This window comes from Felis catus, chromosome B1 (assembly GCF_018350175.1).
Source record: "Felis catus isolate Fca126 chromosome B1, F.catus_Fca126_mat1.0, whole genome shotgun sequence".
Taxonomy (NCBI): Eukaryota; Metazoa; Chordata; class Mammalia; order Carnivora; family Felidae; genus Felis; species Felis catus.
In genome coordinates, this window is record NC_058371.1 from 113408970 (window position 1) to 113436729 (window position 27760).

Below are 27760 nucleotides of genomic sequence, written 5' to 3' on the forward strand. Positions count from 1 at the left end.
TATAACCACTCAAAGCTGCCTCCTGGAGAACAGAAAGGCCAGCAGGAGCCACGGATTGCCCTGACAACCACTCAGCCAGAATGCTACTGACAAGCAGAGATGCTGACACGGGAACGTGACCATGGACACCAGAGCATGCCTTGGCTAAAGGCAACACAACACACTCTGGCACTCTTTTCGCTTCAGACCGAGTGCATTCTTTAACAATCCTGGTATACTAAACATACCTATGTTGACAAACTTTTTCCACCCACAAAATACTGGCAGACAAGGATGAAAAATGTGTATTTTCCAAACTTACTAAATCCTCCTCTAAAACACACTCATACTTGGGGCGCCTGGGTGGCGCAGTCGGTTAAGCGTCCGACTTCAGCCAGGTCAAGATCTCGCGGTCCGTGAGTTCGAGCCCCGCGTCAGGCTCTGGGCTGATGGCTCGGAGCCTGGAGCCTGTTTCCGATTCTGTGTCTCCCTCTCTCTCTGCCCCTCCCACGTTCATACTCTGTCTCTCTCTGTCCCCCCAAAAAATAAATAAACGTTGAAAAAAAGAAAATTAAAAAAAATAAAATAAAAAAATAAAACACACTCATACTTTTAGAAAAGGCCAAATATAATTGGGAAAGCTAACCTGAAATACTATTATAATGACAAGTCCTTGCAAGCTAGGATTTTATGAGCTATCGGGTTGCAAATATCACTTTTGTTGTTTTTTTCCTGTTGTTTGCATAGACTCCAGAGGTCTGAATGTTTGTGACAAAAATATATAAAATACTTGTCTTTAGCCACAGGACTTTTCATATCAAATGGGGCGACCACAAACCAGTGACACTTTAGAATGAAAAATGTCCCTACGGCCAGTTAATTTGATTTGCAGAAAATGGTTTAGTAGTCCTAGCCAAAACTAAGTGTCCAGGACATTTCTGTCAGTTTCTTTATGGTACGATTTCAAAGAGGCATATACAGAAGTAAACTCTTCTTTCAAGGGGTCTTTTATCAAACAAGTAAAATGGAAGCATTTCCATTTCTAAAGTTCAGTAAATTGACTTAATAGCATGGACTGGCAAGACTTAAAACCAGTTAGAAACCAAATATAAGGTTTCTTGGGATGATTACCTAGAGACAAAGTACTAACCACTGTCTCCCTATGATTAAGCCTCATAAGCCCCGCTGTATCATTTTCTTTTAAAGGGCATCCACATTCCTGCTGGGGCATGCTTCAGCACCAGGTGGGAACAGCATCAGGTGGGAAATATGGAGAAGAGGTCTTAGAGCTGATCATTTGAGAAAGCGCAGCCAGTCTTGGGCTCCGTAAAAATTCCACTCACTATTAAATGGGCTTACTAGAAAACTAAATTAATCTTTTGTTTAAATGCTGGTATAGGGGCACCTGGGTGGCTCAGTCAGTTAAGCGTTGACTCCGGCTCCTTCCAGCCCCATGCCCAGCTCTGCACTGACAGTGTAGAGCCTGCCTGGGGCTCTCTCCCCTTCTCCTCCCTCAAAAATACACTTAAAAAAATAACAAATGGTGGTACAGCAAAGGGGGTTCCTTGGGTTGTTTCACTGTTTGGTATTATCTTTGACTGTAAAGTGCAGCATTTTTTAATAAAGTACAATTTCGGGGCATCTGGGTGGCTCAGTCGGTTAAGCGTCAGACTTCAGCTCAGGCCACGATCTCATGGTCCATGAGTTTGAGCCCCGCGTCGAGCTCTGGGCTGATGGCTCAGAGCCTGGAGCCTGCTTCTGATTCTGTCTCCCTCTCTCTCTGCCCCTCCCCTGTTCATGCTCTATGTCTCAAAAAGAAATAAACGTTAAAAAAATAATAAAAAAAAAAATAAAGTACAATTTCAAACGTGGAAAACCTTCCCTCCAATTTGTGAAGTCTACCATTTTACATCTTAAGGAGTTTGCCCCTTTTCCTAGGCGTTAGTAATAAAATGCCCTTTCCCCATTCTCTTTCAAACACTCAAGAAAGGAAATTTAAAATATTTAAATATTTCCTCCAGCATTCAAAACTCTGAAGCCCTGAAATACTTGGAGGAAAAAAAAAACAAACAGGAAGTGAAAGTGACAAGATAATGGCATGGCTTCTTTTCTGCTTTTCTTTCAAACTGCGCAGCTAAAACGTTATTTTTCTAACAATCTGAAAGTAATCTAAAGGGGGGAAGGGGTGAGAAAACTCAGAGACGCGCTCCCAAATCACACCCACCTGGAAGGCTCTTGCTAATGGGTTCTTTCCTCATCAGGCTCAGGGCTCGTGTCAGGCTCCATCCCCATCCGAGTTACGCGCAGCATTTCCCCCTGGCTTTTCCAGGGCGCATCCCCTCCCCTCCCTCTGCTCCAAGCTACGGTTCCACACTGGCCACAATGCAACTGTGTCAAGCCAGCTGTTACTCACCGACACACACTCATGATTCACCCGCGTGTCGGAACAAAACGCGAGTTTTTCTTCCCTCTTTTTAGAAGGGAGGGGCTGGCGGTTTTCAGGCTGGAAATTTCACTTTCCTACGACAGTGCACCCCCGGGGGACAGCCCCTCCGCTCGATCGTTTTTCTATAGCTCCTCTCGGCACCGACCACCGAGCCGGCGGCAAAGTGGCTGAAAACTCCTGAGCGCGCGGTGGCCGCGAAGCAACCGCCTCCCGGGGAGATTTTGCTGCTCCCCGGGCCGCCGCCCAGTGGCCGAGGTGATGCGCCTCCTCGCCGCCCAGGCCTCGCCTTCCCTCGGCGCCTGGGACCCACGTCTGCGGCCCGGGAGCCCACCTGCCGCGGTCCGCCCGCGCGCGGAGCCGGAGGGCCAGCCACACGCAGAGAACTTGCCGGCCGGCCGCTCGGCTTTCGCCGCCGCCCAAGTTGCGCTACGCAAACTTTTCCAGCCGCCCTCCCCCCGCCCCCACCCCTCCGGAGCCGGGCTCGGTCGCACCTGAGGCGTCGGCGTTCGCGGCGGCGGATGCACTCGGCCCGCGGGTCTGGGTGTCGGCGGCAGCCGCGGGCGCCGCGGCCAGGGGCCCCTCAGGAGCATCATCCTGCCCGGGCGCGGGCTGCCGCGCGACTCAGCCGGCCATCGTCAGCCGCCGGCAGCAGGCGCTCTCGCGGCGCGCAGCCCGCCCCGCGCCTCCCACCGGCCCCCGCCTCCCAGCGCCGGGGCCGCGCCGCCGGGCGGGGGGCGGGCTAAGGGGAGGGTGTGTCCCGCTTCCCGCGGCTCTCGAACGCACCCCGGCGCCGCGCGGGGCAGTTTTCTGTCCTCCGACCGAAAAAAAAAAACAAAACAAAAAAAAAAAAAAAAAAAAAACAAGAAAAGAAAAAGGGGAGGGGCGCTAGTGAACCGCCCTCCCCCAGCTTAGATTTGGAGGGGCACAGCGCCAACGCTTGGCCGGCTCATCTTTTTACCCGCGGAAGACCCTTGTGGAATGAACGAGAGCAGGCGATCACACCCTTGGGAGCTGTTGCTTTTCAATGCTCGCTGTTAATTCTGGGTACTTAGCTTCTCGATTCCCGCCCACTGGGCAAGGAGGCGCGGGGGTGAGGGGAAGAGAGCGTCAGGGATCTGGAGAGAGGCAGGGTCCCTTTGGAAGTTAATCTCAAAGACTGAGTGGGAAAGGGGGAGAGAAGCAGGTCGCCTAGGCTCCGGCTCGCACTTGGCTCCAAGGGTTGTGCTAAGGGCTGTGATGGCCAATGAGCTCCAATTAGAGGGTCAGCTCAAGGCCTACTTCTGCCGGATGTTTGCTGTTCTCTAGATGGTGGCCCACCTGCAGCTCTTTGGGACCGTCTCTCCCACAGAATTGGCTACTCTTTGCAATCACGTTTTTAATAGAAAGAACTAAGGAACTGGAACGTAGTGTTCCCAGCAAGTGGGAAATGTAATGTTTTGTCTTGGAGACTTTGTTTAAAAAAACAAACAGCATTTCAGAGCAACCTAATCCAAGCTGAGAGCTTGGATTACTTACTTACAATACAGCTCCTAGATAAAATACAGGATGCCCAGTTAAATTTGAATTTCAAATACACAACACAGTATTTAAGTATGTCCCAAATATTGCATGGCTCAAACTCTTTAAAGAAAAATGGAATATTTGGGATATACTTAGATTAAATTATTTGTTGTTATCTGTAATTCAAATTTAACTGGCATTCTGTGTCATTAAGTTGCTAAGTCTGCAAAAGGCTTGAAGTAATGAATAAAAACTGCCAAACAATGCAACAAGTGGCAAACCTCTCCTAATAATGATCTTTCTTCATTGAAAAAAGATGGAGATTTCTATGATAGCAAAAGCTTTGCCACCATTAAAATCTAATTCATATGTGGTAACTAGCATCTGTGTTTCAAAATACAATTGCCCTGGATAGTGACACATGAAACGTTAAGTCCACGTGGGAAGGTAATTTACCTGAGTTCTTTCCTCAGTCCAAACAGGGGCGGGGGAGTTAATTTTGGCTATTGTGAATACTACTGCAATGAACATGTGAGTGCAGATATCTTTTTTGTGACACTGATTTTATTTTCTTCAAATACATACCCAATAGTGGGATTTGCTGGGTCCATGGTAGTTCTATTTTTAATTTTTTCAACACCCTCCATTGCATTTTCTATAATAGCTGTACCAGTTTACATTCCTGCCAATAGTGAGCAAGGATTCCCTTTTTTTCTAATAGCCAAGATATGGAAACAACCTAAGTGTCTATGGAGAGTTGAATGAATAAAGAAGATGTGACATATAATTATGTATCTATTAGATATGCTCTATTACATATTATATATCTATTGTATACTATTAATAAATATATAATGTAATATTATTCATCTGTAAAGAAGGAAATTCTGCCATCTGTACCATTATGGATGAATCTGGAGGACGTTATGCTAAGTGAAACAAGTCAGACAAAGACAAATACGATATATGTGGAATGTAAAAGAGTCATTCTCACTTATATGTGGAATGTAAAAGAGTCATTCTCATAGAATCAGAGAATAGAACAGGGGTTACCAGGGGCTGGGAGATGGGGAAAATAGGGAGCTATTGGTCAAAGAGTACAAACTTTCAGTTGTAAAATAAATTCTGGGGACCTAATGCACAGCATGATGACCATAGTTAATCATACTACATTGTATGCTTGAAATTTACTAAGAGAATAGATCTAACTTACCACATCAAAAAAAGTAACTATGTGAGGTGACAGATGTGTTAATTAACTTGATTGTGATAATCATTCACAAATGCATACATATATCAAGCCATCGCATTATACACTTTATATACACTTTTTATTTGTCAATTATATCTCAACAGAGCTGGGGGAAAAAGAAGAAAAAGGAAGAAAAGAGTTTAATTAGGGGGAAAATGGAGAAGAGGAGGAGAAAATGTCTATTTTGGAGCACAGACTCTGCCTGTACCTATCATTGTAATACTTTTTTCCCAATAGTATTCTGGCTACATTCCCCTTAATTAAATTTTCTTTTTTTTTTTAATTTTTTTTAACGTTTTTATTTATTTTTGAGACAGAGAGAGACAGAGCATGAGCAGGGGAGGGGCAGAGAGAGAGGGAGACAGAATCTGAAGCAGGCTCCAGGCTCTGAGCTGTCAGCACAGAGCCCGACGCAGGGCTCGAACTCACAGACCGCGAGATCATGACCTGAGCCGAAGTCGGACGCTCAACCGACTGAGCCACCCAGGCACCCCTAAATTTTCTTTTTTTTTTAAAGTTTATTTATTATGAAAGAGAGAGCATGCACTGGAGAGGGGCAGAGAGAGAGGGACAGAGAGAGAATCCCAAGCTAACAGCACAGAGCCCAACGTGGGGCTCGATCCCACAAACCCGTGAGATCATGAACTGAACGGAAATCAAAAGTTGGACACTCAACCAACTAAGCCACCCAGGCACCCCTCCCTTTAATTAAATTTTCATAGCACAACAATTTTGTCATGCTTTCTACAGAGATAATAGAAAAGATAACTGTCTTTTCTCTAGCATGTTGATGTGTTTTATACCACTGATAGCTTAGAAAAGTGTCTTTAAGGGTTACAACTCACTATTGGTAATGTGTTAATTCTTAGGAATGTTCTTAAATTTGGGGAAACTTCCATCAAGTGTTTTTCGTGTATGAGCTGTAATAATTCATTGGAAGAATATTCCACAGAGCAGCTTCTGGGTTCCTTCATTTCAAGTGTCATCTTTTGCTAGCCACAAACTTCCGGCAACTTGGCACAACAGGACACATTCATACAGCAGTACAGTCTCTGGTTGTGTGCTTTTGGGTCACAACACGGGGTAAGTTGGCCCAGTAGGTGACAGGAGTATTCTTGGAAGTCATTTCTACATGGGTGTGGCTAGCGATAATCTGGTAAACCTGGAAGTGACTGTAAGCCACACAAAAATATCCCACTAAATCCAAACTAAATGTATCTCCAACTTGACTTCCTTTTTGCTGGATCTGGAAAATGGCCATAATTACTCAGCCAACTGACACAAGAAAATGTGTGATAGAGAAGTGGTTGGGGAAAAAAGAGCGAGAGGTCTTTATTTCAGTTAAAATATCTCACTTTCGAGGCACCCGGGTGGCTCGGTCGGTTAAGCGTCCAACTTTGTTTCAGGTCATGATCTCACTGTTTGTGGGGCCAAGCCCCTACATCGGGTTTTGCACTGATTAGTCCCTGCTTGGGATTCTCTCTCTCTTCCTCTCTCTTTGCCCCTCCCTGACTCATGCTTTCTCTCTCTTTCAAAATAAAGAAAATAAAACTTTAAAAAAAAAGTCTTACTTTTAGAAAAATTACAAAAACGTATCACCATGTGAATACATTGCTAGAGACCCTCACTCCACTGCAAGTGTCTTGCAAGAGGCTTGTGCACGTAAAGATCCCTGACACTTTAAAGTTTATTTTTATTTATTTTGAGGGAGAGAGAATGTACACACGTGCCCATATGTGCTCAGGAGCAGGGGAGGGGGAGAGAGAGAGAATCCCAGGCAGGCTATGCACTATCAGCATGGAGCCTGATGTGGGGCCCAAACTGCGATATTGTGGCCCCAGCAGAGTTCAAGAGTCAGACATTTAACCAACTGAGCCACCCAGCAGCCCCTGAAACTTTAAACTGAATCAACTTTGCTGGCACCCAAGTCCTCAATAAATACTGTTGTTATAACTATAAACCATTCCATGGCACTCAGCGCCTGCCTATTTTGTAGCATTTATCACACTATGTATTTGCACTTACGTCTGGCTCTCCAGCTAGATTATAAATGCAGGAGCAGGTGCTTGGTTTTATTAATCTTTGTGCCAGAGTGCCTAGCACTGTACCTGCGTAAGAAACTCAGCCAACATGGGGCGCCTGGGTGGCGCAGTCGGTTAAGCGTCTGACTTCAGCCAAGTCATGATCTCGCGGTCTGGGAGTTCGAGCCCCGCGTCAGGCTCTGGGCTGATGGCTCAGAGCCTGGAGCCTGTTTCCGATTCTGTGTCTCCCTCTCTCTCTGCCCCTCCCCCGTTCATGCTCTGTCCCAAAAAAAATAAATAAAACGTTGAAAAAAAAAAAGCCTCCTAACAAAAGTCCAGGACCAAATGCCTTCACCAGCAAATTCTACCATTTATTTAATTTCTTAAATGTTTCTCTGTTTGTTTTGAGAGAGAGGAGAGAGAGAGAGAGAGAGAGAGAGAGAGAGAGAGAGAGAGAATCCCAAGCGGGCTCCATGCTCAGCATGGAGCCCCACACAGAGCTTGATCCCACAAACCGTGAGATCATGACCTGAGCTGAAATCAAGAGCTGGACACTTAATGGACTGAGGCACCCAGGTGCCCCAAATTCCACCAAATATTTAAAGTTAAAACCTATTCTTCTCAACTACTCCAAAAAAATAAAATAGGAAGGAAAACTTCCAAATTCATTCTATGAGACCAGCATGAACCCTGACACCAAGACCAGATAAAGACACCACTAAAAAAGATACTACAGGTCAATATCTCTAATGAACATAGATGCAAAAATTCTCAATAAAATGCTAACACACTGAATCCAACAATACATTTAAAAAATCATTCACCACCATCAAGTGGAATTTATTCCTGGGTTGCAAGTGTGGTTCAATATTTGCAAATCACTCAATGTGATACATCACACTAATCAAACAAAGGATAGGAACCATATGATCATTTCAATAGATGCAGAAAAAACATTTGGCAAAGCATCCATTCATGATAAAAACTCTCAACAAAGGCTTAGAAGGGCACATATCTCAACATAATACAGGCCAATGAAAAACCCACAGCTTGTATCATCCTCAATGGGGAAAAACTGAGAGGTTTTCCTCTATAAGACAAGGATGTCCACTCACACCACTTTTATTCAACATAGTAGTGGAAGTCCTATCCACAGCAATCAGACAACAAAAAGAAAGGGCATCCAAATCAGCAAGAAAGAAGTAAAACTTTCACTATTTGCAGATGACAGGATTTCTATATATATAGAAAACTGGAAAGACTCCACCAAAAAACTGCTACAACTGATAAACGAATTCAGTAAAGTCACAGGATACAAAATCAGAGTACAGAAATCTGTTGCATTTCTGTACACCAATGATGAAGCAGCAGAAAGAGAAATTAAGGAATCAATCCCATTTATAATTTGCACCAAAAACAATGAGACACCTAGGAATAAACGGAACCGAAGAGATGAAAGATCAGTACTCTGAAAACTATAAAGCACTGATGAAAGAAATTGAAGATGATACAACGAAATGGAAAGATATTCCATGCTCAGGGACTGGAAGAACAAATCTTTTAAAAATGTCATACTACCCAAAGCAATCCACAAATTCAATGCAATCCCTATCAAAATAGCAACAGTAGTTTTTTTCACGGAGCTAGAACAAACAATTCTAAAATTTGTATGTTAATGCACATGACTCCAAATAGCCAAAGCAATCTTAAAAAAGAAAAGCAAAGCTGAAGGCATCACAATTCTGGACTTCAAGTTATATTACAAAGCTGTGGTAATCAAAATAGTATGGTACTGGCACAAAAATAGACACATAAATCAATGGAACAGAATAGAAAACCCAGAAATGAACCCACAATTATATGGTCAATTAATCTTTGACAATGGAGGAAATAATACCCAATGGAAAAAAGACTGTCTCTTTAACAACTGGTGTTGGGAAAACTGGACCACTTTCTTATTTTTTTCAACTTTTTAAAAAGTTTATTTTATTTATTTATTTATTTATTTATTTATTCATTCATTCATTCATTTATTTATTTATTTATTTATTTATTTTTAAATTTTTTTCAACGTTTTTATTTATTTTTGGGACAGAGAGAGACAGAGCATGAATGGGGGAGGGGCAGAGAGAGAGGGAGACACAGAATCGGAAACAGGCTCCAGGCTCTGAGCCATCAGCCCGGAGCCCGACGCGGGACTCGAACTCACAGACCGCGAGATCGTGACCTGGCTGAAGCCGGATGCTTAACCGACTGCGCCACTCAGGCGCCCCCCATTTATTTATTTTTGAGAGAGAGAGAGAGAGAGAGAGAGAGAGCTAGTGGGGAAGGGGCAGAGAGAGAGAGGGAGACAGAGAATCCCAAGCAGGCTCTGGACTGTCAACACAGAGCCCAATGTCGAGCTCAAACTCACAACCATGAGATCATGACCTAAACTGAAACCCAGAGTTGGACACTTAACCGATGGAGCCACCCAGGTGCCCCTGGACCACTTATACATACACAAAAATAAATGCAAAATGGATTAAAGATATACAAGTGATCTTTTTAAAATCCTAGAAGACAACACAGGTAGTAACTTCTTTGATATTGGCTATAGAAATTTCTTTCTACATATATCTTCTGAGGCAAGGGAAACAAAAGCAAAAATAAATTGTTGAGACTACATCACAATAAAAAATGTTTCTTTCTGCACAGCAAAGGAAATAATCAACAAACCTAAAAGGCAACCTATGGAATGGGAGAAGATATTTGCAAATGATTTATCTCTTAAAAGGTTAGTATCCAAAACTAACACTCAACAGCTAAAAAAATGAACAATCCAATTAAAAAATGGGCAGAAGACATGAAGAGACATTTTCCAAAGAAGACATCCAGATGGCCAACAGACACATAAAAAGATGCTCAACATCACTCATCATCAGGAGAATATAAATCAAAACTACAATGAGATACCACCTCATACCTTTCAGAATGGCTAAAATAAAACACACAAGAAACAAGCGTGGAGGTTTCTCAAAAAGTTAAAAACAGAACTACCCTACGATCTTACCTAGAAATTGCACTACTACGTATTTATCCAAAGAATACAAAAGTGCAGATTCAAAGGGATACATGCATTTGATGTTTATAGCAACATTATCTACAATTTATGGAAACATCCCAGGTATCCATTGACTGATGGATGGATAAAAATGCGGTATATATACAATGAATGTTATTCAGCCATCAAAAAGAATGAAATCTTGCCATTTGCAATGACGTGAATGAAGTTAGAGAGTATTATGGTAAATGAAGTAAGTCAGAGAAAGACAAATACCATATGATTTTACTCATACATGGAATTTAAGAAACAAAACAAATGAGCAAAGGGGGAAAGAAAAAAGAGAAAGGTGGGGCACCTGGGTGGCTCATTCAGTTAAGCATCCGACTTTGGCCAGGTAATGATCTCACAGTTCATGGGTTCGATCCCTGTATTGAGCTCTGTGCTGACAGTCCAGATCCTGGAGCCTGCTACGGATTCTGTGTCTCCCTCTTTCTCTCTGTCCCTCCCCCACTCACACTCTTGTCTCTGTCTCTCTCTCAAAAATAAACATTTAAAAGAATTCTTAAAAAAAAAAGAGAGAGAAAGGCAAATCAAGAAACAAACTCTTAATTATAAGAAAAAAAACAAAAAACAAAAAACAAAAAACGATGGTTACCAGAGATGAATAGGTGATGGGGATTAAGGAGTGCACTTGTCATAATGAGCATCAGATGATGCATGTAACTGTTGAATCCCTATATGGTACACCTAAAACCAACACAACACTGTATGTTAACTAAAAAAATTACATTAGGGGCACCTGGGTGGTTCAGTTGGTTAAGTGTTTGGCTCATGACTTCAACTCAGATTATGATCTCACGGTGCTGACAATGCAGAGCCTACTTGGGATTCTTTCTCTGTCTCTCTCTGCCCCTCCGCTGCTCTTGTGCTCTGTTTCTCTCTCTCTCTCTCAAAATAAATAAATTAAAAAATTAGATTTACATATTATCTTAATGATTGAGGCTTTAGTGCCCCTTTAAAATTTTGAGCCCTTGTTTTAGCCCTGTGTTATATTCTTAATTAGGACTTCAACATTTAGGTTTGTACATTAACTTATAATAAAACTAGTCCATAGATTTTATCCACTGACTCTTACACAAACTGCTCTTGAAGACACTACTCACTTATGTCCTCAAACCATCTTCCATTTGCAGAACTCAATTTTTCACGGATAAGCCAAACAATAATGATATTGGATTATTTAGGGTTAGTACTGCTTGTCTGCCACTGGCAAAGAGTCTAGCCTCAGTTAAGGTGCTTAAAGGAAAGTTTATTTACAAAAACTTTATATTTTTTGTCACCTGGTCTTATAAAATCATCTGAATTGAACAACCTCTCATAGGTCCTCTGCAGATGCCAGCAATACTGGATTGTAGGATGGACAGGCAGGACGGTTGAGGGCTCGATCCCCTCAGATACCTTACTTGGAGGCTCCCCCTGATTAAATTCTAGAGAAGGATATTCTTTTTCCCTATTCTGCCTCCAGGCGGTAGGCCTTCATTTTTATTTATTTATTTGTTTATTCATTCATTCATTCATTCATTCATTCATCGTGTGTGTTGGTGCACACTCATTGGGTAGAGGTGATGGAGGGGGGGCGGGAGGGGGACAGGGACAGAGGGAGATGGGGAGAGGGAATCTTAAGCAGGCTCCATGCTGGCCCTGGGCTCGACCTGACAACAGTGAGATCACGACATGAACTGAAATCAAGCGTCAGGCGCTTAAGGGATTGAGCCACCCCAAAGCCCCTAAGGCCTTCATTTTTAACAATTAGAGTCAGAAAGGACTTTGTACCCAAATTAGAATATTTATTTTCAAACACTTATGGATGACTCACAATATAATGATCATATATCAGGCCTCAAAGGAATTCTCGAAAAATTTTTTAAACCTGATAACAAAAAGCTATGTTTATGAAGTTAGAAATTAACAAAAAGGCAAAGCATCACTACCATTGGAATTTATTTTTATATTAAATATGACTTATTGTCAAATTGGTTTCCATACGACACCCAGTGCTCATCCCAGGTGCCCTCCTCGATGCCCATCCCACTGGAATTTAAATGACACAAATAGTCATGGATTAAATAGAAAATAAGTGAAAAATTGGGAACTATTTTAAAAGTGACTAGAAATGAAAGACTTAATATTAAAACTTCACTACTCAGGAAATTACATGGTCTCAAATGAATTTATCAGAAAACAGAAAAGTTTGAAAATAAACTAAGCTTACCATCCAAGAAGCTAGAAAAACAGCAGCAAAAATAAACCCAACAGAAATAGTAGAAAGGAACTGATAAAGGTAGAAGCAGAGAATGAATCAAACTTCCTCTACGGTTATTTGGAAGCAACGTCTCCCCATAATAGAGTGAGTCAATAAAACCAAAAGACTTTTTTTTTTTTAATTTTTTTAACGTTTTTTTTTTTTGTTTTTGTTTTTTTTTTTTTTTTAATTTTTTTCCCCAACATTTATTTATTTTTGGGACAGAGAGAGACAGAGCATGAACGGGGGAGGGGCAGAGAGAGAGGGAGACACAGAATCGGAAACAAGCTCCAGGCTCTGAGCCATCAGCCCAGAGCCTGACGCGGGGCTCGAACTCACGGACCGCGAGATCGTGACCTGGCTGAAGTCGGACACTTAACCGACTGCGCCACCCAGGCGCCCCTTTAACGTTTTTTTTATTCTTATTTTTGAGACAGAGAGAGACAGAGCATGAACGGGGGAGGGTCAGAGAGAGAGGGAGACACAGAATCCGAAACAGGCTCCAGGCTCTAGGCTCTGAGCTGTCAGTCAGCACAGAGCCTGACGAGGGGCTCGAACTCACAGACCGTGAGAACATGACCTGAGCCGAAGTCGGCCGCTTAACCGGCTGAGCCACCCAGGTGCCCCAAGACTTTTTTTTTGGATGTTTGTTTTTTTAAGACACCAAGACAGGCAACCCTGAAACAAGAATGATCAAGAAAAAAGAAAGAAGAAATACATAAACATAATAGAAAGGAAGAAAAAAGCTAATTGAGAAAAGAAAAAAGCTAACCCTCAATTAATAGTTGCTTGTACCAATAAGCAAACTATAAAGACTATAAAGACCAAACTTGGCTCAACAAAGAGAACCTGAACAGATCAATGGTCATAGATTCAAACAGTGGTTAATGATCTACCTGGAAAAACGTCCTAGGCCCATGGACCAGTTCAATCAAAACCTCAAGAATAGATAACACCTATCTTATACACCAAAATCTATCCAAATTGTTCCAAAGCATCACAACAGATGGGAAGCTATTGAACGTATTTAATAAAACTAGCATAATGCTGATCAAAATTAAACAAGTGAATACTATAAAAGCAAACTGCAGACTAACAGTTCAAACCCATTATTGTTCAAGGGTCAACTGCATCTACTATGTCTGGGAGTTACACCAGACTTGGCATATTTGTACCATATAATTCTCAAAAAATTCTTAGCACAGAAGGATCTCTAATAGGGATACTAAGTTTAGGGACTTGCACAGGTCACACAGCTACCAGAGACACTAGAATTCAAATTTTGTTCTGTGTGGCTCTCAAACCCTGTTTTTTTCTACTAGAGTTGGTCTAATGTGATAGGACAGATCCAGGGCTAGAATTGAGTTCTTTTTCACTGTCAATTTTGTTTGACCATACCTCTCAGATCATTTTCCAATTTCTATTCAGCACAGTGTAGAATGTTAGTTGGCATTCTTTACCTAGCAGGAGACAGACACCTTAATTTTTGAAGAGTTTGGGTCATCAGTGACCCCCTCCTTTTTTTTTAAACTGAATTTCTGTAACATTCCATTAACTTCGAGAATTCAACATAAAAATATTAAGAGGCATTCTGAAAAACCCTGTAGGTCCCAGATATAGTCCTATCTGCCCCACTGCATAGCAGGAAATTAATTCCTTTTCACAGTCAGAATCAATTCCCTCTGGCTGTTGGTATACAAAGCCAACTTACAATTCAGTGGGAACATTATTGTGTCGCCCAGTAGAAGCATGTCGCTTTTGGGAACTAAGAACCCAAATTCTGTGAACAGGTTAAGAGCGAAAGCTCTTAGTTCCAATCTTGATTCTTAGACCCGTGTGTTCTGGCTATGGGAGAAAAATTTTGGTTGCAGACTTACAACATATACTACATCTTGTGAAACAGTACGCCAGCAGTCACTTTAACTGAGTCTTTGCTAGGACATTCCACTTTTCTATCAGGACTGCTGTCTTTTGAGTTGACCGGTTTGTGGTTAAGACCAGTGAATTCTCATTGCCATTACTTCTTTTGCCATGGGATGGGTTATGTGATCAGAAGCAATGTTGTGGAGGTCCCATGGTAATGATGAAGACATTCTGTAAGCCCATAGATGGTGGTGTTGGCAGAAAAACTGCAGGCAGGACAGGCAAAGTCATACCCAGATTACGTGTCTACTCCATTGGTGACAAATTGCTCCATGACAGAAAGGTCCAGTGTAATCAACCTGCTAGTGGGTAGCTGCCTTGTTTCCCAAGGAATGATGCCACATTGAGAAATCAAAGTAGGTCTCGGCTGAGAACAGGTTAGGAATATAGTAGTTGGTAGCCATTTCAGCTTTGGTGAGGGGACATCGACATTGTTTAGCCCATGCATAGCTTCTATTCTCACAGATACAGCAACTTCGTACACAGGCCACTGAGCCAAATGCTGGGGTGGCTAAGGAAAAAGGCTGACCTTCACGGATGGTCACTTTGGCCACCTGACTGAGGTGGATGATTTTTGCTGCAGACGCCCTTTGTTGTACATTCATTTAGAATACAGATACTATCTCACTGTGTCCATTTTATGAAATCCATCCATATACCTGTGTCTCCAAACCTCTTTGTCATTAACTTCCAATCTTGATCCTTCCAAGTCCCCTATCATTTAAGTAGCCATCAGCTACTGCCTGGGAGGCCGTACAGGCCATCTTAGTCTGGACACTTGTACAGTTTGTGTTCTGTCCATAAAGAGGATTTCCATTCACCACTGCACTAATACTATAGCAGTCCAGTTGGTGCTGGGTTCTCATGTTTTCTTCCTTAGTTAACTGGTTACAGGGAAATACCTCACGAGGCCATAGATGGGAAGTGACGCGAAGGCCGAAGGAGCAGCTGCCCTCATCATCTAAGCCACCTGCTCACGCAACTTAACTCAGGCCCAGCTGGGCCCAGTATCTTATACACTATTTCCATTTAACAGTAGACCACAGTTGGGCCTGCTTAGTCTTACTGGCCGGTTCACACCGGTCAGCTCACATCACAAGAGCACTTGATATCTTGTAGCGGACAGTCCAGTAGCAGTCTAGGAGATGTTCTCAAAAAGAATGAAGTTTTGTGGGGCGCCTGGGTGGCGCAGTCGGTTAAGCGTCCGACTTCAGCCAGGTCACGATCTCGCGGTCCGTGAGTTCGAGCCCCGCGTCGGGCTCTGGGCTGATGGCTCGGAGCCTGGAGCCTGTTTCCGATTCTGTGTCTCCCTCTCTCTCTGCCCCTCCCCCGTTCATGCTCTGTCTCTCTCTGTCCCCCAAAAAATAAATAAAAACGTTGAAAAAAAAAAAAACATTAAGAAAAGAATGAAGTTTTGTTTTGTTTTGTTTTGTTTTTTTGCAGAAGATATGGGTGCTCTAACACCCTCGAGAGGTCTGTAAATCTCCATTGAGACTGCATACGGCATTCATATTTGCCACAGACACTCCAGCTGGATCTGCCAGGTCAGTGAAGCCTGAGCGCCAGAGCGGTTTGCACTGCGGCCTGACTTGGGGTGGAGCTGGCTCTTGCTCTGACCATACTGCAGACGGGCAGCCTGATACGTTACCTGCTGGACGGGTGGGAGCAGCACATGGAACTGTGGGATGGGTAGCTTCTAAGATCCAAACAAACACAAGCATCGTACATAGTGCTGTGGAAGGTGACACAAGAAACGGCAACTTGTCTTTCCTTTTGGAGGGAGTCTTGCAACAAACTCCAGACCTCGGACCCTGCAGAAACTTCCGACATGGTGCACTCCTGAGTTTTCGTGGGGCTTGTACTCACCTTCTGGCACTATCCCCATTCTCTCCCTCAGACTTTCCTTCAATTTCTACCTAGCGCTGTATAGTAAGCTTCTTCTTTTATCCCAAAGAGACTGTTTCTTTACTTTTGTTTCCAGGTTTTCATTTCATCTCTAAGTTAGAATTATTCAAAATTGATTCAACATTTACTGAATGTCTCTGAAGGGCCAGGCATGGTGGCGGTGGGGGTGGGCACAAAGACAACACGCTGTCTTAGTCTGAGGGAGGACATAGTTCCTCTATTTAAGGGAGAGCATCAATTACAACACAGTACGACAGTGGCTATGACAGAGATAGCACAAGGTAGCATGGAAATACACAGGAGGGGCTTCTAAGCTAGGTGGGGGAGTGGCCAGGGAAGGCTGCCAGGCGGTAGCCATTTTCAGGCTGAGTTCCAAAAGATGAGCGGGGCTCAGGGAATAAAGCCAGGATGGAGCTTTACTCTTTTCTAAGTAAGAGGCTTCCTTTTTCTAAGTAAGGGGAGCAGCACATGCAAAGCCTGGATATGAACAAAGGGCAGCTCCTATAATGTACAGTCGTTCTTTTCCTTTCACGGTTATCCTTCTGGTTCCCACCCATTCTCCATTACAATTTTGTCCCCATTCCTTCTCCAACTATGACCCAAAGGTTGCCTTGAGTTCTACAAAGACAATGTAGCTTCACTACATTTTGGGGGGAAACACCCTTCAGATCCCTTATTGTTTGGGGACACAGAACTCTGGATCCTATTAAAGAACTCTTCTTTCAGCTTTGACCCTTCTTGCTTTAACAACTTATTCCTCCATTTCTATTAATCTTGACTCTGCAAATAACTACTTATCAGTTTCTATAATTATTTAGCTAATTAATAGCAGATAGTCTAGAGGCACAGTATCTTGCATTCTAGTAAAATTACTCAGCTTTCAATGTGAAGCATATGTTAATAGGCATTTCCTATTGTTACTATGTAGGTCACAAGATGTAAGCCCCAAAGGAGCAAGATTTGAAAGAAACTGGATTATGGAAAAAAGAAATTCCATAAAAAATGAAACCAACTTTCCAAACTAGTATAGTGCTTTACTATACTATATAATATATATACTATACTATAATATATACTATACAATTTTCCCAAGGGTCTTTGTGAAATGACTCCATTGTAAGAAAGGCTAATCAGTTTTCCAGTCACTAAATTGAATGTGTTTCTGTTATGTTGCCTCTTCTAGGAAAGGGGCTCAGGGATGTGTGAGGCAGGATAAATACTAAAACACCCCAGATACAATTGTACCATAAAGTTAACGTTCTATGTAATAAAGAATTGAGAGGAACATACAGGAATTGCATATTATTCATTCCTAAAGAAAAGAATAAGCTTAAACTCATGTTTAATATTATAAAGCCACAGGCTATTAATTTCAAAAGACTTTGAAATTCTTAGTAATTACACTGCACTTACCTTAATTCTATTTACAAATTACTTAAACTAGCACAGTTTTTTATTTTTAAATTAAAAAAATTTTAATGTTTATTTATTTTTGAGAGAGAGAGACAAAGTGCAAACAGAGGAGGGGCAGAGAGAGAGGAAGACACAGAATCTGAAGCAGGCTCCGGGCTCTTAGCTGTCAGCACAGAGCCCAACGCGGGGCTTGAACCCATGAACTATGAGATCACGACCTGAGCCGAAGTCGGATGCTCAACCGACTGAGCCACCAGCACAGATTAGTTATCAATAAACTGTTACAAGCTAGATAGATGTGTAAATTACACATATTTCTGTTTTAGCAATGAGAGTATGTATAATTATTTTACATCTATCGTACCAAAAAAATATAATTAAAATGTAGTTATAGAAAAGTAGAAAATTGTAGTGGAAAAATAAGCATATATACATCACTACACACTAATCAAATTTATCAACAACAACCTAAATGGCTACCAACAGGTACCTGAAAAGCAAAAATAGCAAAAACCATGAACATCTCCCAACAGTGATGATGTACTCGTAAGGAAATGCCTGAGTCCTGCCGGAGGGTAGTTTCTGTCAGTTGTCTGACAGACTCTGTGCACTTTGGGGAGTTTTTGAAAAATTATGAACTTTGCATGGGAACCAGGTTTATTAGGAGAATAGAAGTAGAGTCTCAAGTAAATTATTAAAAAAAAATTTTAAGTTTATTTTTGAGAGAGAGAGAGAGAGAGAGAGAGAGAGAGAGAGAGAGAGAGAGCGCCCGCCCAAGTGGGGCAAGGGCAGAGAGAGAGAGGGAGACACAGAATCTGAAGCAGGCTCCAGGCGCTGAGCTGTGCCAGCACAGAGTCCGACGCGGGGATCGAACCCATGAACCGGGAGATCATGGCCTGAGCTGAAGTCGGATGCTTAACCGAGCCACTCAGGTGCCCCAAGTAAATTATAATAACACCAGTTTATGATTGTTAATTCACAAATGAGTGAATACGAATTTTAGCAATCTTTAACTCAGTGGGTTACTAATAAGTAACACTTTTGGTCTCCAAGTTGAAAATTTATAGAAGTATGCATTGTTTACTAATGGCAACTGAAGAAATGGCTTTCATTTTTGGATTAGCTTGTGACCGATCAGAAGGCAATGCATCAGTAGCCTGTGTCCCCTAGCTGCGCTACCTTCCCCCCTCAAGCCATATACACGGACACTTCCTGCCCACGTGTTTTATGTGCCATGCCTCACAGGTATTATAAGAAGGCAGACGGGAAGAGACACAATTTTCTGATTGACACAGATTCTATCTCTGAATTCAGAGATTAAAAAAATGAGTGAATCATAAAATATCTACCTACCATTTTTATTTCTAGGAGGTATCTGTTTCATATGCCAAAGCTTAAGTGCTTTTTTTTCCACTTAAAGTCTTCTTTCACTTATCAGTGATTCCACCTAGATAATATCTGCAGTGTTGTTTTCAGCTTTGTGAGGGTTTTTTTTAGGGGGGAGGGGCTTTGAAAGTATTTTTAGTGTCTTTAAAAGTTACTTCAAATTCTAAAAAAAGTTAGTTTGAATAAAGTACTTGTGGTTTTCTTAGTATTACATGTTGCTAATATGTGCAGATTATAGCCTCACATGTTGACCACAACAGATTAATATCCACAAATAGCTTCCAAATATTTTTTTGCAATACAAGTTAATGTATAAAAAATATAATTCTTTTTCCACTGATTTGTGAACTATACTTGATTTGTTCTATAGAAGTATTCCTTAAAAGTAGCATGTTAACAGCAGCTCTATAAATCAAATTGTATGTTCCTATTCAGCAGTGGTTCTAGCAGGGGATTAGGAAGTTTTTCACATTACCTGGGATACTCTTTTAAAATATATCTCTTGGGGTGCCTGGGTGGCGCAGTCGGTTGAGCGTCCGACTTCAGCCAGGTCACGATCTCGCGGTCCGTGAGTTCGAGCCCCGCGTCGGGCTCTGGGCTGATGGCTCAGAGCCTGGAGCCTGTTTCCGATTCTGTGTCTCCCTCTCTCTCTGCCCCTCCCCCGTTCATGCTCTGTCTCTCTCTGTCCCAAAAATAAAAAAATAAAAAAATAAATAAATAAATAAATAAAAATAAAATACATCTCTCTGGTCAACCCCTTACCAGATGGTGAATATGATTTGAAGCAGAAGAGATGGATATCAAAAAAGGTCTCCCAGGAAATTCTCTTTCTGTTCCCACTACACACGCTAAGAACCTCTGACTTAATGACAGCTTCAATTAATTAAAAAGGGGCTCACAGAATTCCTGGTAAGCACGTCTGTCCCTCTCGTCAGTCCCTGCTTCACAAAACAAGTGGCCAGAGACTCGTCCCTCCTGGAGGCAAGGAGATTCTCCATCTCACATGAGGATCAACTCATCATGTCTACATTCCATTTGATGTCAGTCCCTACACATTCTAACGAACCTGGCTGTCTTCTGAGGGCACAACTTCCTTTGCAAACCTTTCAAGAGGTGTCTGTTTTTTATCTCAAACCCTAGGTGGGCACCCCTCAGCTCCTCATTGTGGACATCCAGATTATCCTTTCTCCTTGCCTCCCCCAGGTCCTCTGAGCTCATGCCATCACACCACAGCATATTCCCTGCTCCCTTTTTTACAGTCCCCATCTCTCTATGACTATTTCTTGTCATTTTCCTTGGAAATTTTAACAGTCGAATAAATGATCCATCTAAAAACCTTGGGTTCTAAGTTCTGACCTCTTCACCTCCTGTGATCTTTTACACCACCTCAATCATCCGCTCCCACAGACAGACCCTAGATCTTGTCATCACCAAAATCTAAACTTCCCCAAATCTCAATTTCAAGCATTCCATATCCTGACTATCACTTCCTATGTTTCCAGCTCATTCCATCTGGTGTCCATACTCTTTTTAAAAATTTTTAAATGTTTATTTATTTTTGAGAGACAGAGACGGAGCGAGAGCGGGGGAGGTGCAGAGAGGGAGACACAGATTCTGAAGCAGGCTCCAGGCTCTGGGCTGACAGCACACAGCCTGATGCAGGGCTCAAATCCATGACCTGAGCTGAAGTCACTCAACCGAGTGAGCCACCCAGGTGCCTCATGTGCACCTTTCCTTTAAATGAATCTCTCCCTTGCATGCGTCCTCAATTCCCTTGCTCCTCCGTTCCTCCTCATACCAATCCTGCTTAAGTCCAACCCCTCCACGAAGCAGCTGGATGTGGCCAGAGGCAAGAGGCACTGCTGAGCTCAATGGTTCCACTTTATGTTCAAGACTCACACCCCAACGTCCTAAGTCCTGCTTGACAGTCCTACTACATGCCCCTGGTCAATTTAACCTCTCACTCCCCTAAGCGACTATTTCTTGAAGCCTCTCCTACTTTCCCCCCTTCTCAGCTGGTAACTCTGCTGCTTCTTTTACAGAGAAAACAAGTGCAATCCAAAGGTACTTTCCATATTCACTTACCGCTTGGTTGGCTCTTCTTCCAGACACCTGTGTGGGTTTAGGTCTCTGCTCAGCTGTCATTTTCCAGAAGGGCCTTCCCTAGTTACTACCAAAAATAGCATTCTTGATTCCCTTATCCAGCTTTATTTTGTTTTGTAGCCTTCATTACACCTGACATATAAATACATTGTCTTTTTCTCAGTCCTCCACACCATTACCCTAGCCTGTAAGCTCTGTGAAAGTGGGGATTTTATTTGTTTTATGCCTGGCACAAAGTCTGACAAGTATTAAGTGCTTAAAATTACCTCCTGAATGAGTAACAAAATATCCAAATGATTTTTTCTTTCTCAAAGTAGAAACAAGATAGTTTTTGTTATAAAATTACAGTATTTAGTTGCCCTTAGAATACTGTAGTTTTTCTTAAAGTTCAATAAGATTCACCCTTGCTGGAGGCATCATGGTACAGAGACAAATACAGTCTTGGGGGTGAGGTTGGGATGGGAGTAGGTGGTGGGAGGGGAGAACATTTGGTTTTTACTATTAGCTCTGTCATTAATTAGTGAAGTCATTTAGAGTGAGTCATTTAACTTCTCATTTGCATCAAGGAATGTGAGAATACGTTTATTTTTATCTAAAGAAAATAGAGCCACCAAATACATAACCAGTAAAAATCACCCACTAAACACACCAAGTTCCTTCTTCCTTCTGAAGTTAATTGATGGGATTTTATAGTTATAAAATTCCATTCAATGATCTAATAGATCATTAATAGTTTTTATAGTAAATAACCTGTTAGTAAATGAGAGATTTTTTCATTAGAATAAAATGATTCTCAAAATTCAAGATGGTAATCTTAACAAATAGGATAGTCACTATGTCATGAAAATTTTCTTGCTATGATTTAACTGAGAAAGACAAGTTATTCCTAGTCAATACTTGTATGTATTTTGAAAGTAACATTGGCTTTTAGAATACAAACAGAATAAGTACTTGGTAATGTCCACAAAGTAATGAAAACGTATTGATTCACAGACATTACTAAATTCAAGTAGTAAATTCAACATATCCTATATGTAAAAAAACACCAACAACCCTCCCCACACACAAAAAGACACCAAATATTGTCAAGCAAAATATTTTTAATTAGTAGGCTGATCATAAATAAATCCACATAAAAGATTTAACAGAATTACAAAGAGTTTTGTATTTCTTTTGTGGACTCAATTCATCATATGCATTAGTCAACCTCATTCTCTAACTGTGACAAAAGAGTTGTCATCCAACGATGCAGCACAGTTTAAGCAATTCATATTTTGTAGTTACATTTTTACATTTTCTTTACAAATGTAACATTTATGTACATTATATATATTTTTCTATAGTTCATGTACTGAAATGCTATTGTTTTTACAGGGAAAATATTGAATTCATTTAATGAATACAAATCATTCCTTGTTAAAAAGTAATTCATATAAACAAGTAACACGGTACCACTGCCTTTTGGCATCTCTTGTCAGAGTTTCAAGTCCAGAAATGTTATATTAAGTATAGGAAAAAGGGATTTACCTAACTTGACATTAGGACATACCATTCCACATAGCTACATAAATTTGCCAGCTTGCAATGAACAGGGCACTGTACTGCTGCACTACTGAAAATGTGTAGAAACCAACTCAAAATATACTTGGTGAAACAGCATCGTCATGACCGCTAATTCAGGCTGAAGAAAATCTGTCAAGTTCTTTCTTCCCCTTTACCTTCTGCCAAAGCCTCGGGGTGCTATGCTACGCACTGTGTCTTGTGACAACAAATGCCTTCATTTCAAACAGCCTGTGTGCTTCTCCGACAGAGTACGCTTTACTCAGGCTACGGATCTTTTGCTTCTTACTCAATTTAATTTCACTTCACTTACAAATCTGCTGCTGAATGTGAAGCAAAAATTCATAGTAAGAGAATGCAGCTTCTGTTCGGTCTTCAATCAAATGTTGAAAAAATTCTGTTTTGGCAGGACTCTCATCTCTGAAAAAGAAAAAAGGGTATTTATCTAGAGACGCACATTATTAAAAAGAATAATTATACATTAAAAAAAATCAATACATGGGGACTTTAGGAAAATGGAACGTAAGGGATATTTATCAATTAACAGCGTTCTTCTACTAGAATACGTTTTCATAATATTGTTTAAAGTCTGCTTTGCAGACAAGCAATTTCACACAGATTGCACAGGGTATGGCAATTTCATAACTGAGTTACAGAAGTACTTACTTTACCACATGAAGAATTGGGCTTAATGGTCTGTTGTCTCTAAGCCAAGTGATAAAGGATCTCGCTCTTTCTGACGAAAGTGTATCTAGCTCTGGAAGATGTGTCTGGTAAAAGTAACACAGTTAGGAAATTATTTCCCTTTCTCACACACTTCAGCAATATTAGAACTAAACCATGATTCGTTCCCCCTACCACCAACCACCAGTACTCTATCCTCAGCCATAAAGCAGCAATCAAACGAGTGAAATTGAAATTATTCACAAACCTGTTTATATTCTTTTGGATAAGATAATAAAACACGTTTGATGGTAAGTATATATCACTGGTATTTTACCTGCATATTATATTTTTTCTAAGTCGATAAAACATAAACCATGATTAATATGCCACTGGTATTGTGTTGCACTTTTATGTTTCATCTAAAGGAAACATGCATTTGAAGGGGGCTATTGCTGATTTCCAAATCTGCTCAACAGTTGTATGTTACATCCTCTTTTTTTTTTTTTTTTTTTTAATGTTTTTATTTATTTTTGAGACAGTGAGAGACAGAGCATGAACAGGGTAGGGGCAGAGAGAGAGGGAGACACAGAATCTGAAGCAGGCTCCAGGCTCTGAGCTGTCAGCACAGAGCCTGACACGGGGCTCAAACTCACAGACTGTGAGATCATGACCTGAGCTGAAGTCGGACACTCAATCGACTGAGGCACCCAGGCGCCCCTGTTACATCCTCTTCTAATAACAGTCATCCTCAGAGAACTGTATGTTTCCTTTAGTCCTTAAAATTTAAGGGCAAGGGGACATCCAGATGGCCAACAAGACACACGAAAAGAGTTCATCATCACCATCAGGGAAATGCAAATTAAAACTACAATGAGAACACCTGTCAGAATGGCTAAAATAAACAACACAAGAAACAACAGGTGTCGGCAAGGATGCCAACCCTCCTGCACTGTTGGTGGGAATGCAAACTGGAGCACTCTCTGTGGAGAACAGTGTGGTGGTTCCTCATAGAGTTAAAAATAGAACTACCCTATGGTCCAGTAGTGACACTACCCATTTACTCGAAGAGTACAAAAACACTAATTTAAAGGGATACAAGCATTCCTATGTTTATAACAGCATTATTCACAATAGCCAAGATATTGAAGCAGCCCAAGTATTCATTGACTGAATAAAGTGGTGTTTATATATATATATATATATATATATATATATATATATACACACACACACACACACATATATATGTGTATATATATATATACATATATATATATACATACATATATATATATATAATTCAGCCATAAAAAAGAATGAAATCTCACCATCTGCAACAACATGGATGGAGCTAGAGTATAAACTAAGTGAAATAAGCCAGTCAGAAAAAGACAAATACTATTAAGATTTCACTCATATGTGGAATTTAAGAAACAAAATAAACAAGGTAAGGGAAAAAAAAAAAGAGAAAGAGACCAACCAAGAAACAGACTCTTAACTCTAGAGAACTGATCATTACCAGAAGGGAGGTGGGGTTGGGTTAAATATGTGATGGGGATTAGGGAGGAATTAAATAGGAATTAAAATAAAACTTAAGGAAAATTTAAGGACAAGGAATTCTAAAGAACAGTGTATGCATATTTAAAACTATGTGCGAGATTATTTTTAAAAGACCTAAAATGTCTATTCTTATATGTTTTCATAAGTATATTTTATAAATTTAATAAATATATTTATATATGTAAGTTATATATATGTTATATGATGAAGTTTTTTCCAAAGCCAAATTAATAGTAAACTAAATAACTCAAAGTATAGAGTAAAAATTTAAATAGAAAATATTTAAATAGAAAACTTTATTTACTGTTATTGTTTTTAACTATGATTGAAGCTGAACATTGTTTCACATGGCTACTACTAGATTTTCCCTCCTATAAATTGCCTATTCAAATCTTTTGTCCATTTTTCCTTTCCTTTTTTTCTGAGGGGACTGGGGTGTCTTTTTCTTAAAGATTTGTAAGAAAACTTTTAATACTGGAGAAATTAGCCCTTTTTCTGTCCTGAGAGATAACCTTCTGATTTATTGTCTTTATTTATTTTACCACATGGAAATGTTTTTTTTAATGCTCTCAGATTTATTAATCTTTTCCATCACGGACTTACAAAGGCCCTACCCATTTTAATACAATAAAGATTATTTTTCTAGTATTTTTTTCTTTAAATGCAATCTTTACCACCTTCTATTTGTCATGAATTACATCAATTTCTATTTTGTGCCCCTGATATATTTATTGTGCCACTATCACAGTGCTTAAATAACTACAGCTTTGGAAGAAAGCTTTGGAAGAAAGCTTTGGAAGAAAGTTTACTATTTTATTTAGAACTTATTTTCTAGGAATGCCTGAGTGGCTCAGTAGGTTAAGTGTCCGACTCTTGATTTCGGCTCAGGTCATGACCTTGTGGTTTGTGAGTTTGAGCCCCATGTCAGGCTCAGAGCGGACAGTGCAGAGCCTGCTTGGGATTCTCTCTCTCCTCTGCTCCTCCCCTGCCTGTTCTGTCTCTCAAAATGAATAAATAAACAACAACAACAACAACAACTTATTCTTCATATGCTTTTCCCCTCTGCTGACATTATTCCCTCTTCTTAAACTTTTCCTTATTACCTTCATTTGTTGAGTTTTAGAAACGAACTCTGGAATTAATGTGTCAAAATAAAATCAATCAATCAATCAAACAATACCAGAATGTGATAAAAATTATGTTGACTTTAAAGTAGGCCTTTTCGTTAATAAAATAGAGAACTATTTTCAGAATCATATTTCTTTGGTATGGGTTAATTAATATACATCCAGAAAAGGCCCACTGAAAAAAATTATGTTTTTTTTTTAATTTTTTTTTTTTAAGTTTTTTTTTAATTTATTTTTGAGACAGAGAGAGACAGAGCATGAACGGGGGAGGGGCAGAGAGAGAGGGAGACACAGAATCGGAAGCAGGCTCCAGGCTCTGAGCCATCAGCCCAGAGCCCGACGTGGGGCTCGAACTCACGGACCGCGAGATCGTGACCTGAGCCGAAGTCGGACGCTCAACCAACTGAGCCACCCAGGCGCCCCAAAAATTATGTTTATTACCAGCAAAAAAACCTTAGAAGTTAAAGTTGTTGGAAAACAATTTGGCAGTTCCTCAAAAAATCAGATATAGGGTTTATCATATGACCCAGCAATTTTATTCCTAGGTATGCACATTCCTAGGTATGCACAAGAGAACTGAAAACATATGTTTACACACAAACTTGTACATAAATTGTTCACAGTAGCACTACTCACAGTAACTCCAAAAGGAAAACAACGCTAATGTCCATGAATGAATGACTGGATTTAAAAATGTAGCATAACTACACAATTATTATTTAGTCATAAAAAAGAATGAAGTACTTATGCTTCCTTCCGCAGCACATAAACTAAAAAAAAGAATGAAGTAGTACTCATATGTGCTACAATGGGGATGAACTTTGAAAATATTATGAGAAATGAAAAGAGACAAAACACAGAAGGCCACATCTTATGTGATTCCATTTATATGGAATGTCCAGAACAGGCAAATCTGCAGAGACAGAATGTAGATTGGGGTTGCTAGGGGAAAGCAGGAGGGGAGAATTTGGAATATAGGTTTCCTTTTGGGGTGATGGGAATGCTCTGAAATTAAGGTGCTGGTTACTGTTGTACAACACTGTAAGTATACTAAAAGCTAATGAGTTGACTTTATGATAATTAAAATGGTGAATTGTATGTGAATTTGATCTCACTGAACATTTTAAACAAACAAGCATACAAAAAGTTAAAAGTGTAGAGCCCACTGACCATTTTCTGTGGTATTGATGCAAAATTAGGATACCCAAGCACATCCTCTATGAAATTATTGTCACAGCTTTTTCCAATCCAAATGTAAAAAACCTAAAACAAAAAAAACCCAACAACGTATTAAAGCTCCGTACTCAGAAACCTATTATAACTAATTTTCTCAAAATCGTGAAGCATAAAAGAGGTAAATTATACCATCTTAAATTAGGAACAAACATAAAAGTAAAAGGAAACTCATAATTGGTACATTTGGAATCCATATTCAAGAATCTAGAGTGGTTCATGTCTTCTTTGCTTAAATTTCAAGACTTTCCATAAAATATCATTTTATTTCACCATCTTCCTTACTTTTTTCCCCCAATAGGGAGGTAGTGCTTTAGCCAGGATAACTGACTCACTGT

General features: G+C 40.5%; 2 protein-coding genes across 8 annotated transcripts in view; both read right to left on the reverse strand.

Moving 5' to 3' along the window:
• MCUB (mitochondrial calcium uniporter dominant negative subunit beta) overlaps nt 1–3125 on the reverse strand; it is a 107853-nt gene extending 104728 nt beyond the window's left edge. The window contains exon 1 of one of the 3 annotated variants that reach the window (XM_023252866.2): nt 2917–3125. In XM_023252866.2, the coding sequence (XP_023108634.2) occupies nt 2917–3018 (102 nt within the window). In that variant the 5' untranslated portion in view covers nt 3019–3125. The remainder of the gene's footprint in view (nt 1–2916) is intronic. The other 2 variants (XM_023252869.2, XM_023252865.2) reach the window with 2 other exon arrangements.
• A 19233-nt stretch (nt 3126–22358) lies between these two features.
• SEC24B (SEC24 homolog B, COPII coat complex component) overlaps nt 22359–27760 on the reverse strand; it is a 101404-nt gene continuing 96002 nt past the window's right edge. For 4 of the 5 annotated variants that reach the window (XM_045056015.1, XM_045056014.1, XM_045056013.1 and 1 more), the window contains 3 exons: nt 27360–27452; nt 23503–23606; nt 22359–23256 (listed from right to left, as the gene is read on the reverse strand). In XM_045056015.1, the coding sequence (XP_044911950.1) occupies nt 23142–23256; nt 23503–23606; nt 27360–27452 (312 nt within the window). In that variant the 3' untranslated portion in view covers nt 22359–23141. Of the gene's footprint in view, nt 23257–23502; nt 23607–27359; nt 27453–27760 lie in introns of those variants that run through there. The other variant, XR_006596874.1, reaches the window with a different exon arrangement.